Raw genomic sequence first — 13796 nt, forward strand, 5'->3', positions numbered from 1 at the left:
ACTTCGGCGCGAGGTCTTCGGTGTGATCGCATCGTCCGACAAGGCGAGGTGCGAGGGGGTGAAGCAGACAAACGAGGTCCTTACATGCGTGATGAACTTCAGCTAATAGTTTTTTTCTTAGCGCAAAGAAACGCACGACACGAGAGAAGGCGCACATGACCTGTCGTGCATTTCTGTTTGCACCAGTCTGTTTTGTGGAAAAGTGACGCTGTTAAGGTGATGCTTTTCCAGAGACAGGAATATTGAAGTTAACTGCTTGCGAGAGACAAAATGGAAGATCTAACCCAACATTCCTACATCGCTATGCATTGCTAATATGTGTAGCATTGCACGCATTGTATGGGATCGCACTTACATACTTCCCGATTCATTGCTAATATTCTACGTCGAATCACACACATTAAAATAACAGTTGTCACTGATTCACGTGGAACTTTATGGAGAAAGTGTCATCGATATTAGGACAGAACCAAGGCGTTATTTATGGAGCACGCCAAATACTCCACCGTGCTTTTTGAAAAGTGCACGGACGTTTGTGAAACAGAAATGACACTGCCTATTTTTCTCTTGACGCTTGTTTTCTTGCATATATCCAACCTTTTATTTATCGATTTAGTATACTGAGCGGTCAGCGGACAACGCAGTTATACAGAAGCGATAGGTGGCGCGGATATTAATGTAAAAAGACCTAAATGTCCCATAATTTATCCCGCCGATCGTGTGGTTTCTCGCTTCGAACACGGACGACGAATTTCCATCGAGGTTACAAAGCAATTGAGCCGTGCACCGCATAAGCAATAAAGCAATCAGATATCCACGCCTTAGAATTTAAAAAGAAACTAAATATAGTAATGAACCGCTGCGCCAGGCACAGAATATAAATTATGTATGCGTTTATCGTCATGAGCCGCTTTGGCGGACTGTTTGTTTCTTTATATTTACAGCTACTTGAAGCAGCGCTTGTGGAAAGTATGTTCGCGGCAAATTTCTGTACGTTCATATTTCCACCGATGGCGGCAGAGGCACTCTAATGTGATCGCTAATACAGCCTACAATTAGAGCAAGTGTTCTTCTGTGACGTTACAATCGAGCTCCGAAGAACACTTTGATTGGCGTTTCGAATATGACTGCTGCATTGCCTCGTTTGAGTAAATTCGGCTTCGACAGATAATGATTAATCGATTTTCTGGTGCTCGTGGTGGTGCACGGTGGACTGGTGTAGCTTTGAGGACGTTTACGAGATTGAATAATTAGGTACGCGAATTTCAGCCTCTTATAGGTACGAGAATGTCTTGTCAATGAGATTAAAATGTAACAATTATGAAATTAATTTTAAAAAGTCCGTCTCCATTCCATCCGGTGAAAGTGGATGTACAGGGAAGCTAGTGCGGAGGTTAAATAAGTACCACACCCCAACTGACGTTAGACAACGTCGCACATGCAGTACCACCACAAGCGACGTACAGTCAACCACAAAAGTTTACGGACCGCGGGATCTCAGAAAACTTTCAATTTCGGAGCAGTCTGTAACGGTATAGTCAGTAAAACCGAAAATCGCAACGTTGTTCACATGTACTGGTAGAGGTTGCAAATGCGATTACTAGGCTGCGTTGTGAGGCTGCGCAGATATTCAGAGTTCTCTCGGATTTCGCGTCCCGTAAAATTTTGTGGTTGACTGTACGTCACGCGCTCACGCACGTGTGCGGAAGTACGGCGTACATCACTATTCTTTAGCCCTCCGCCAAGCGCAAGTGCCTTATTGCTCAATTAATTTTTTAAAGTAAATTGCGTCAGAAAAAATGCGTAAATTACGACTTACACGCAAGCTGCAGACATGATAGCTTCGGATTATAATACGAACATACGAGAAAACATAATTATGTTGTTTAGAAAAGCTTATTTCAACAAAAGACGATGCGAACACTGAATCACAATGACGGCACAATTCCACCAGGACGATAATATGTACAAAGTACGGAGTATTTTCAAAGAAATGTTCGAGTCCACACTCACTCACATATAACCACACAGACCAAGGGAAACGCACCTGCAGGTGCACATAAAAGTAATTGTCACAATTACGACGAGGTTTATTGGACTCGTCAAGTGACAGTCATATACACAGCGGTAGCAACGATAGCTCAGCTAGACGTAGATGTAGAACCTTGTGATCTGCAGGCACGTACCCACTCTGATAGGCGAACTGACTACGCGAGACGCAATGGCGACATCGCTTTCTAGCGTGACGACCTTCTTCTGGCTCCGAGACACGCGATGGCGACGGGATTTTCCAGTGTCATTCTTCAGCCTTACAGATTATATAAAATGATGTCCAATATATACAGTGTACACAATGGTTATGTTACGCAGAAACTGAAAGACAAATCCCCTTTTCAGCTGCCGTTTGAGGTCCATTCATTCTGCACTCTTGTAGGCCCTCTGCCTAGCGCAAGTGCGTTATTTAACTAATTGAATTTCTCAAAATAAACTGCGACACAAAATTGGTAAAGTACGACTTGCATACAACCTACAGACATGATAGCAGATGATAGCGTCGGAGTGTAATTCGAATATACGAGAGAACATGGTTATGTTACGTGGCAACTCAAACACAAACCCCTTTTCCAGCTGCCGTGGCAGTACGTTTGTTGGACAGTGTTCGTCACATTATCGATTACGGTCGCGGCACACGCTGTGCGACAGATGCAGCGGGGCAGAGCGCCCACGCGTCAAGGACGGATACATTGTGCGCACACCTTCGTCACGCGTGCATGGGCGTGCGCGGAAGTGAGTCATGCATCGCCATTCTTGTAGGCCTTCCGCCTGGCGCAAGTGCGTTATCGAGCTAATTGAATTTCTCAAACTAAACTGCGACACAAAATTCGTAAAGTACGACTTGCATACAACCTACAGACATGGTAGCATCGGATTGTAATTCGAATATGCGAGAAAACAATTCTATTACGCGGAAACTCAAACCCTTTCCCAGCTGCTGTTTTGTAGGTGAGCACGCCACGAAAATCCCGACCAACTATAAGGCTAACAGCTTCGCTGTAAAAAATAAGACGTTCTGCTTATTACGTTCACCGCAGCTTTCCGTTACGTCTTTATACCTTTGTTCTTGTTTCTGCTTCTTTATGTGCTACTGCATGCAGTGTGCTGTGGATACGTATGTGTACAGAATGATCATTCTATTGATTGCAATAGAATGCTCAACATACCATGAGCAGTGAAGCAACAAATAAACAAGATAGCGCCGAACAGCACACCGAGGGTACGCGGGCGATAACCCTGTTTGCAAAGGCCTGCGACGTCTGTGGCCGTTGCTTACGCACACTGCCACCCACGTACTCCAGAGTTCCCTGCGCGCACCTGGAGTCGAGGATGCGATAGAAACAAAAAAAGATCGAAAGAAAGATCCACATACTTCACCGGTTCTCCCAGGCTCATAAACAACGGAAACTTACATCTATACGTGTGGCGGCCAAGGCTGTATAGCGTAAATGCGTAGGTGGCTTCCCCGGCTTCTCTTGAGCGTTCTTATACAGGCCCTCCTACGGCCATCTACGGTACACCTCAATGACCGGCCTCCGAACATTATCGGCGGTAGAAGAGGGGGGAACTTTGGGCCAGTTGGTCCGACATGTGTAAAGAGGAAAAGAATCGCGACTTCAGAAGTCCCGTCTGAAGTTGCGGGTCTTTTTCTCTTTAAACTTTATCCGTAGCTTTCTTCCGGTACGAGTCGGAATCCACCCTTGCTCTAGTCGCAACGGCGTCACGCGTTGACTGCACTGCGAAACGAATGTCCGCTTTGTTCCATCTCAATGACTGTTGGTGCTACGTACGTCTGAGTACAAAAATTAGCGGGCGGGAGCGCTGAACTGATGTCGTGAGCGCAGCGAAGGGATGAACGAAAGAACGGGGAATTTTATTTGTAAAAAAAGGCAGAGAGATCGGCCCAGTCCAGACAAAAAAAAAAAAAAAGAAGAATGAACTCAGCGCCACGACGATGGCCTAGCATGTCTACGGCAGCGGTCAATCAGAAGTAAGGTCTCTCTCTCTCTCATCCACTCTTACTCTCTGAGAGTGTTTGTATAAAACAGGCGTGTCTGGCGTGTGTAAACAAGGGAAACTCTGTGCGCCCACTCATCTTGCGCACCCGGGCTCTTTCGCGGTTGTTTGCACGTCGCAGAAAGGCGATTTTCCGGCTCACTTTCCTCGCCGTCTTGAATGGAACGGTACCGGAGCGGAGCGCACAGCGCTGGTGCTTTCCTATGTCGAAAAGTTGCGAACGCAGTCCCTGGCGTTATCCTCGCGCCCTGTATTTTACAGTGTGCGTGTGTGAAGTGATTTTAAAGAGAAACTGTCTCTCACGGGAGAACACCTCAACAGCACTGCACGGGGAAAGGGGTATGGAGAGAAAAAGATGAAGGAGAGAGAGAGACCGGAAGAAGGTGGTAAAAAAATAATAATGATAAAAGAAGAAGAAGCGAGTGCGGGGCTCAGAGCCGCGCTCTCAAGTGCGTCGCATTGCAGAAGTCAAGCAGGGCCGTAAGAGCATGCTTTACGATGGACGAGTGGGCTGCAGGGAAAAGCGGCGCGCTCGTCCTGTCGAAAGGCAGTCGCAGTCGCGGATATGTAGAGCACACGTCCCTGCTCCCACTTCCTCTACTGACCGCTGTTCGGGTGTCAGCCGACCGCGCCAGACATTTACGGTGCGGTTCGAAGTTAATTTGTTTCCCTTTGTTTGTTTGGTATGTATGGTAAATAAACAACTAATTGCTTCCTCCTTGGCTGTAAGTCACAATGACATTGTGACTTTCTGATTTAGCTTTGGATCCCATAAGCCCCTCAAAAGCTAACGATGCGAAGGCTAATTCTTTACGGTATGACCTGGTCGCTCTGTTGTAAATACGTAAACGGGTCTCTCCTTTACTCTCTCCCCTCTGTTACCCTCTGTCCCTGTCCTTTTACTCCCCTACTTCCGTGTCCGATCACTGCTGACTCCCGTTCAAGTCTCAGCAGACCGCGCTAGACAGCTACAATGCAGGGACCAGCAATCTACTTCTCTTATATATATATATATATATATAAATCGACTAATTACTAAAAATTCACTAATTAAGTTTTTACTTATTTACATAAGGCCCATGCTGCAATTTACAAAGTCTAGCCGTGGACAATATGACACCAGTTTCGAGATATAAATTCCCGAACTTTGCGAAGAAATGCATTCGCGTTCCAGTTAATTTGTTGACAAAACGTCGTTTCATGCACTGAAGCACAGAAGTAACTGGAACGGCAATGCATTTCTCCGCAAAGTTCGGGAATTTATATTCGTTCCAAGTGGATCCGCCTTGCAAAGTCCACTCCTAGAATTTGCAAATTGCAGTATGGATGATAAGATAATTAGCTAAAAGGTGAATTATTGCATTCTTGTTAATTACTCGATTTCGCATTTCAATTTTTTGTGCTAGTAGTGTCCACCGCTTCGAGTAAGACAAGCTCATGAACTAGAATTGTGATATCTGCCACAGGCAACTTTTAAAGATTTTTGAAAGCGTTCGCTGAAACACCCTGTATATATCCATCCCTTCGGCCACGCGCGGCCAAAGCGACCAAGAAGGTGTCAGGCCTCTGAAGCTAAGCAGCAGGTATGGTAAGTCGTAAACCAAAATGAAAAAAAAAAACCCTCACCATGTCTCACTGGAATTTTCTTTTGTTCATGCACCATCCGGAGAACGTTCTTCGGTAGGAATTAACAAGAAGAAGAAGAAACGCCTTAGTAACAGAAGAGATGGGACCAAATAAAATTCTTCGAAACGAGGAGGCAAGCTGTGTCTACCCTTCCTGCAGCAGAGGCTCTCTCGCATTGGCTCGGCCATGCAGCGTCCGCCAAGGGCGATTTCCGTGCGCCAACTCGCGGTTTTAGTTGTCCGCTGCCAAAAAGCTCGGCGTTTTCCCGATGACTTCAGCAAACCATTAAACTCGGGCAACGGTCTCCTTTGGTACGCAAATAGTCACATAAACAAGCGGAACGTGCATTATCGGTTGCAATTTGAGCATTTCTGTTTCACTTACGTAAACCTGCAGCTGTCGGGCTTTTGACAGTACATTTGCTGGGAAAACTGTTCTGACAAAGTCAGCGCTGCGTTCGCTTCCGAGCGCACTAACGCCGTTTACAAGCATTGCACGTGCGACGTATGTACATACGTTCAGGAAACACACGCCGCAATGCGCCATCGTCGCATTCATGCATAGGCGCGGCTAATACTGAGAGGGTAACAAGTTTTTCGTTTACTCAAGGCCGGCAGGCATTGCATACATTACACTATATGCCTGTTTCCGGTTGACTGTTTAGTGAAAAAGGAAACATATCACATGTATTCATACCTGAATAATATTAATAATACTATAACTTGACCATGTGCTTACACACAGCGAGGTGCCTTCATTCGTTTCTTTTTTTTTTCTTTTTTTTTGCCGCCTGCATTCATTTCTACACGTTACAGAAGCGCAGAACACAGTAGAGAAATCGACTTGAACCCGACTTTCGAAACACTTGTTGGGGGTTGAAGAAGCGGGAACCACCGGGTTTTACCCGAAAAGAAAATACCCTAAGTATACGTCGCGACACCTGCCTCTTTACTTCTCTTTCCCCTTTTTCTTAGGCGCCGTGGATGTGGCAGCTATATGTGCCCAGCGTTTCCCAAGAACCCACGAGCCACTTTTTTTTTTTTGTCTCTTTCTCTGTTGCAGGCGGTATCATATTTGTTAGCAAGAAGAGGCTGCAGCTACTCCGAGACTACATAAAGGCGTGAGGGCCCTCGTTCGAAATTTCAGCTGTTCTCGCGGCATACACAGGTGCAATTTCTTAATTGAGTTGAATTTGTTCTGCAACAAAGTTGCGAGGATGGCCAGGTGAAAAAGCTGCAGGTTGTAGCTTGGGGGCAACCTGGCCCCCTCGCATTCACCGGTTGATTGCAGACACGATCGCCTGATTTGCTTTATCTAAGCACCGACCTTTGCTCATTTGCAATGCCAAACCCGATCAAGGTCACCTGAGGACGCCGGTGTTCTACTGGCTTCTCTTGTGGATAATTCAAGTGTTTGCCTTGAGCGGTTATACGACGGTCCACGCGGTCGGCAAGTATACCTCGCCCTGCCCACGTTCCTCTAGCAAGCACCCATTCCTAACTCCACCTCCGCCCGTTGAATTGAAATATACGCGACTATTCCCTCGTCCGCTCAAGCTCCCCCAACCCACCTACGCATAATTAAAACAGCAAAAGCAGAAAAAAATGTTGGCGCCCCCATTCTCATCGAGCCGTTGGTGTAAGCGGACAAACACCGTAACGAACTAACCAACCAACCACGGTACGATGTTGATACGAGAGCATGGCTGAAGTCAACAATAGCTTAAGTGTTTTCTTCTTTGGGATTTCTCGAGCTGCACCCTTGGATGGACTTTTCGATTCCTTAATAAATCATATCGACGAGGAAAGGCGCTCAACCTGAAAATCAGTCACATTCAAAATTTGTGGTATTGTTTAGTGTACCCGATTCAGAGCTTAAGATATTGCGTTCTTTCTATTTACATGCTTAAACTGGAACTGAGCACTTGTCCAGACACGTGGTACCAGAGCGTTTGCAGGACAACGCGTAATGATAGCCAAAGATTCCATGGAACGGCATTCCACGAGATAAGCCAGCACAATGATATCTGCCGGCTCTACAGATAGCCTAACGGAACGCGCTTGCGAAAGGGTTGCCACTCGAACGAGCGCACCTGGCAAGGAATGATCACTGGTATTCTCGATAAATCCCCCCCCCCCCCCAACACACACACACCAACAGAAACAATTGACATTATTATGTCGCATCTCCTCGAGCACATTTCGAGCTTTCTCGTCATAGGTTCGCGCACTTCAAGCGCGGCTTCCCGTTGAGTGCACGATTATACACTTCGTATTACGCGGTGAGTGATGACGAGGAGAAAATGACTCTGACGTCATTCCTCCCCAGTAGAAGGAATGGAAGAAAGTAGGCGAGGAAAATAGAGAAATAAGCTGTTTCGCGTCCTCTTTTCGGGGAAATCGCGAACGGGGTATTGAAACAGTTTTCCAATTGCAGGAGATACAACAAAGCTTACTATGTAACCAGCACCGCTGCACACATGTGGCGGAGCGGTCTCCGGGGTACCGCGATATGCAAGCGAGGAGAGTTGCTTAAACGCTCGCGAGAGAGAGAGAGATGTTGCACGTTTACATGAAACGAAAAGCCGATTGCTCAGCATACTGCAGATTTCTCCTGTAGTCTGTTTCTGTGAATTGGAGGAAAACGAACATTCCATGATGGCGCTACCTGATCTGTCTGCACTTCACGGTACATTTACCCCCTTTATGTTTATGCAAGCTGTCTCAGCTATCATGTGCCAAGATTTTAAAATATGCAAAGGCCACGTAGCTGGACAGAACCGAGGTAATGGTTGCCGTCGCTTGGAGATACTCAGATTATTTCTTGCATTCCGCCTAAGCACATAATAAAGCTTATTAATTAATTAATTAATTAATCTATTGGTTAACTTCTCAAACATTTTAATTAGATGAAAATTGTCAATGAGAAAACTGTAGAGCAACATGGGAAACTCCCGATACAGCTTTCAGTTGCTCAATACGTGCGACATAAAAGTGTTTTTCCGAGCATGAAAGAAGCCCGCGAATACACGCAAAGTGCCTCGAGTGGCCAGTCCCGCGTATTCGCGGGCTTATTTCACGCCCGGAAAAAACACAATGATTACCTGCCTGTGGTCTGCCCCTTCTTCATGACGGCCTGTTCCCGCGTGTGTCTTCTATCACTACATTTTCAGGTCCTCGGTTTAACGAGATACCACTTATGTCGAACCCCTTCACAGAACTATTCCGTTATGAAAGAGCCTGGCATATTGCATTTTCTACATCCGGGTGTTTTTAAGTGTGCCGTGCATGTTTGCGTACAATAAACCATGGACCATGTTCCCGTTAGTGTCAGTGTCACCTGGAAGGTATGTGGGTACCGCATAAAACGCAGAACTGTTTACAACGACGTTACGCTATAGGCGAAGGAATGATAAGCACACATCGATTCGGATACTTAGCACGTAAATCCTCTACTCCATCGACGTAGCTTTTCCTTATGAGCTTGAGAGATAAAGCACCTATAGGCTCGGAGAGCGGCCGTCGTGATTGTTTTATTCCGCTTGCAAAAATGTAACGCTTTTCGAGTGACTGCTAACATTTTTCCTCCTTGAAGAGACGGTAAAGGTATTCCACGCGCGTATTGCAACTCCGCTATGAAAGCTTGTTTCGATGTGCTTTTCATTTAATACCGGAGACATACCTCCGCGCATTATGCACAAAAAAGAAATCGACGTGCTCTTCATTCAAGCTGCTAAACAAGGTCGTTGCAAGCGCATTATCGCGGAAGCTATGCCAGCGATTCGCAGTTCCCTGCAGCACGAGAATATGAATATATATATGAATAGGGGATTTGACAAGCTGCGGCCGGGTCTAGCAAGATTTAATGTACATAAAAAAAAAAGAAGCGGTAGCGGATAGCTCACGCTCTTCTTCAAGTGGATTACTTGAAGAGGCGGCCCTTCGCTTCAAGAGATCACAATACTCCGTTTGCTATTTAAGAAAGTTATATTAAATAACTTTAATCATTTTAGACCACAACTGCATTTATGGAACTGAAACCGGGCACCAGTGAAAGCAGGGGTGGAGAAGGGGGATCACCAAAGCATACAGAGAATGTCGAGAGGGTAGGGGGGGGGGTCATGCCCATTCTGTATCCGCCGGTAAGTGAAAGCATACCGATTTAGTGAAAAACCTTAGGACTGGCAGCAATACTACTGAAAGAAGACAGCCTTTTGTTCAAGCGCTAAAGACGACTACGTTCATTAAATTGTAAGTGTGCTGCGGCATGTAAAAAATGCATTGCAACAAAATCCTCTATTTCTGGCACCGTTGTACAGATAAATACCCCAAACATGACTATCGTAGCCGAACACGCGACTATTCGGAGCTCAGACATTGCTGCATGCAGTTGACGGTTTCTTCAGCTTATTGGAACTCCGAGGAAGCCAACTTCTTGTCGTCGCAAACAACGCAAGAATCACCGAAAGAGAGGAGGGGGTACTCCCCATCCTCTGTGCGCACTAGCAGCCACTACGGCGTCACCGCGCGCGAGCCATCTGCTTTGCTAGCCAGCGGAGCTCCCAGCGGAGTCCTTAAGCGCAAAAAAGAAAACCAAAAGCAAGACACGCTGAGCGCCCTTTCATTGGTCAGTCGCCGACGCGTGACTCGAAACTCCGTATCGGGAGTTCCATGCGGCGTAACGGAACCTACAGCGTCGTCCGCGCCCCGTCGAGCCAATGTGGAGAGAACGAAAGCGCGCGCGGACGTCGTCGTGTTGCGCTGGAGCAAGACTGACGTGATCAAACATACTACTTTAAGTTCAATAAATGCAAATTTATGAGAGGGTATGCGTAATTTTACGGTGATTAATTTATTTTGTGTATATACTGCCAGAATAAACGTGAATTTCAGGTTTCACACGCAGAACTATTTTCTGTCGCGTAGGAGAAAGCGGCAGAATAGGCACTATCCGGTTTTGTAAGGTAAACAACGCTGCATGCAACTCTCCGGGAGCCGCTGCTCTCTCCGCTAAGCCTGAAATTCCAGAGGGAGAGAATGCGCTTCCTTCCTCCTCGTAAGCGTTTATCCGTGGGCGAATTCCAAACATTTCTTTTCTTTCCGTGTCTTTAGTGTGCTTTATTGCTCGAACACGTTTCGTTCCTGCGCTCTCATTTTTGAGTTTTCTCGCGAAACCGACTAACGCGTACGACTGCGACCCAAGCCTTCGAACAACTCTGCAGCTTAAGGTAAGCATCAGTGGTGTTCTGTTGCCCGCTTGGCGAGTACGGGACGGAAGGCGCTACGGCGGCCCCGGAGCACCCATCGCGAGCGAAGAGGATAGGCCTAAAGCCAGTTGACTGAAGAATGCGCACGTAATCGTGGACGCCCGAGCGGACTCCGGATGCCTTGGATGTTGTGCCGATTCGTCTAGTGTGCGTAAGGGCCCTCTGTGAGGTGTGTCTGCGACGATCGCTCTTGTCCTGCTCTGTGTCAAGCACATACGGGCCGTATGTGTCCCGTGCGGGAAACGAAAATGGAGCAGAACGTGCTGCGTTTCATACATTGAGGAAGACTGTGCGGCCTCCACTGTCTCGGCAACGCAAGCATTCCCGGTTGGGGGTCATATTTTTGCGTGTAATCCGCGTGTTACCTCTGCGACCTGGTTTTGACTGTCATTTGCGTTAGTATTGACTGTGTGTTCCTATGTGTGCGTTATGTGCCACGGCGATACGCCGTAACTTCGCGGCCCTTACACAAGCAACACGGCTCGCATTCCTACGATAAAGTGCTCGTGTCGCGTCCTGCGTTTTGTTGTGGTTTGGTCGCAGTGATAAGTGACATCGATCAGGGCTTGCTTTATCTGAGTGGCATACTCTGGAGATAACTAGCGATCGTTAGCGTATTTGCAATTCGCGTTGTTGCAGCATTACGTTTCTGGATTTGGGGTAACAGCGCTGTCGATTACGTGTTCTAATTCATGTTATTCTTATGTGTGCGTGCTTTTGCTTTTATTGCAGCATGCGCTAATGATCGAGCGGATGATAGTGGGAACTATTACAACATCAGTCAACGCTTGAAAATGAAAGCTGTGCGTAGCACCCTCTCCTCCACGTCGTACGCCACCAACAATGGCCAAACGCCGTTCTACCAATCGAGTAAGTACTGCGCGTGCTTATTACCGTGTACCGTCATGTTCACAGTACAACGTCGTGATGATCACGTACGCTCAACCTAGCTAGCGCGTACTCCGCAGCGATTGCTGTCGGGGGCTGCGAGCGTCTTCGCAAAAGTGCGACTTTGGCTCTTTCTCGTTGAGCTCCGCGAGTCGCCCTAAATCGTTTTTGCCAGTTGTGTGAACTTAGGGGCAGTTTCTCGATTATCTACAGTACAACATGGCCCAGCGGGGCAGCCTTGGTACGTTAAGATGTACCCATCTTGAATGTTTAAAGTGTAGAGTTTTGCGTACAGCGACCTTTGCTGCGCAAAATTTTTTATGAAAATGTTAAACAAATGTCTCATGATGGATCAGCTGAGGGATGTGTAAATGAAAAGCACTGTTTTAGTGTCAGGGTGGTGCCAGCAATCGTGGCTTTTCTCCCACGGGAGCAGGTTCTCGGGTTTTGGATCTGCTTGAGTGCCCGAGACGGTGATGTGTTCTCGCAGAAATGACGTGAAAATCCTACACTGTATGCATTTTTTGTGTTTTGCTTAATATGTGCTGTCCTCATATGCGACATACAATTATATTGACTTTTAACGCTTTCGTCTGCATTATGTGTACTGTTTCACCATTATAATACCTTGTGTTGCCTCGTGTGGATAGCTGGGTCAGTCCTTATGATTCCCATTCAAAATTATTTTTATTCAATTTCGCTTAGCTGTGCATGATCGTTGAATCACATAAAACTGATGCTCCTTTTATTTTGTCGCTAATTTAATAAGACTTACTGTGTAGTGAATAGCTGCGCATGTTTGGTCTGCTTACTTTCAAAGCAAGATGTTCCTTTTACAGTAGTTCATATGCTAGGCGCACATGGCACTCTCTATTTCTTGTGCAAAACTAGAAAGGGAACCTGATAATATGGCATCATGAATATGTGCAGTAGTGAACTAAGGCTTTTGGCATTGACGCACCGTAAGCTGTAGGTGCTAACAAATTAACAACTGATGCTAATTAAAGCAAAAGGAACAGGTATTTCAGTAAATTTGACCCTTATTTGAATGTCATGCTGTTTGATTATTGAGTATCTTTTTGTACTGATTTTGGGTAATTCATTTTACTATCACTTCCCTTTCTAGAGCACATACGATTAGGTGTCTATATAATAGGAGAGGACAAGAACAGAGAAAAGAAATTACTTTTCAACTCTAAATTGATACGCTGTTTCACCACATACAGTGATATTCCTTAAGCTTTCTCCTTTTCTCTGCTAAGGCCCAAGTCAAGTACTGGCAGTAAATACAGTAAAACTGTCTTTGTGCAGGCTACTGCCAGAGCTGCTCTGGGAGTGAGACAGATGTCTCCACATCGAACGAGAACTTGAGTGCGGAGGAGCGACTTGCCCTGAGACGCGGGGAGCGGCAGGAACCCCAGGGCGAGGAAACGGCGCTCACCGAGGATGAGCTCAGCTCACGTTCAAACACTCTTGTGATTCGAAACAACAGCTCCATTGATGGTTTCACATCACCATTCTATGGGAAGCCACCAGAAAGCGGTCCTGTCAAGGGCATGGCATCGCTGCCAGCAGCAAATGCGCCAGTGCGTGAAATCACCGAGATACCTAAGCATTACTTGGACCAGTCCGAAGTGCTCAAGCACCTTGCCAAAGAAGTGCACAAGGACCCTCAATGTGTGCGCAAAGGCTCCACGGGAAGCTTCTCCTTCTCCCAGTCTCACAACGACCTCAGCCCGGTGAGTTACATTTGTAGCGTGCATTATTTCTCTTTTGAAGCCATGAAGCAAGCTGAGGCATCAACCATGTCTTTTTGTTGGAGTCGGCGGTGCGGTGTGCAGGCTGCACAATCCAGGGACAAGAATAGTTGGAGGGCATTGAGTGGGCTTAAATAAAGGGGGGGGGCATGATGATGGTGATTATGGTGCATTGACAGATTACAAGT

The 13796-nt window shown here is 46.5% G+C and overlaps 1 protein-coding gene across 8 annotated transcripts in view; it reads left to right on the top strand.

Moving 5' to 3' along the window:
• The window catches only part of LOC135914201 (angiomotin-like), a 130896-nt gene that overhangs the window by 98322 nt on the left and 18778 nt on the right, over positions 1-13796 (top strand). For 5 of the 8 annotated variants that reach the window (XM_065446965.1, XM_065446949.1, XM_065446957.1 and 2 more), the window contains exons 2-3: positions 11696-11833; positions 13163-13590. In XM_065446965.1, the coding sequence (XP_065303037.1) occupies positions 11696-11833; positions 13163-13590 (566 nt within the window). The other 3 variants (XM_065446970.1, XM_065446986.1, XM_065446995.1) reach the window with 3 other exon arrangements.

Source organism: Dermacentor albipictus, chromosome 1 (genome assembly GCF_038994185.2).
Source record: "Dermacentor albipictus isolate Rhodes 1998 colony chromosome 1, USDA_Dalb.pri_finalv2, whole genome shotgun sequence".
In the NCBI taxonomy this organism is placed as follows: domain Eukaryota; kingdom Metazoa; phylum Arthropoda; class Arachnida; order Ixodida; family Ixodidae; genus Dermacentor; species Dermacentor albipictus.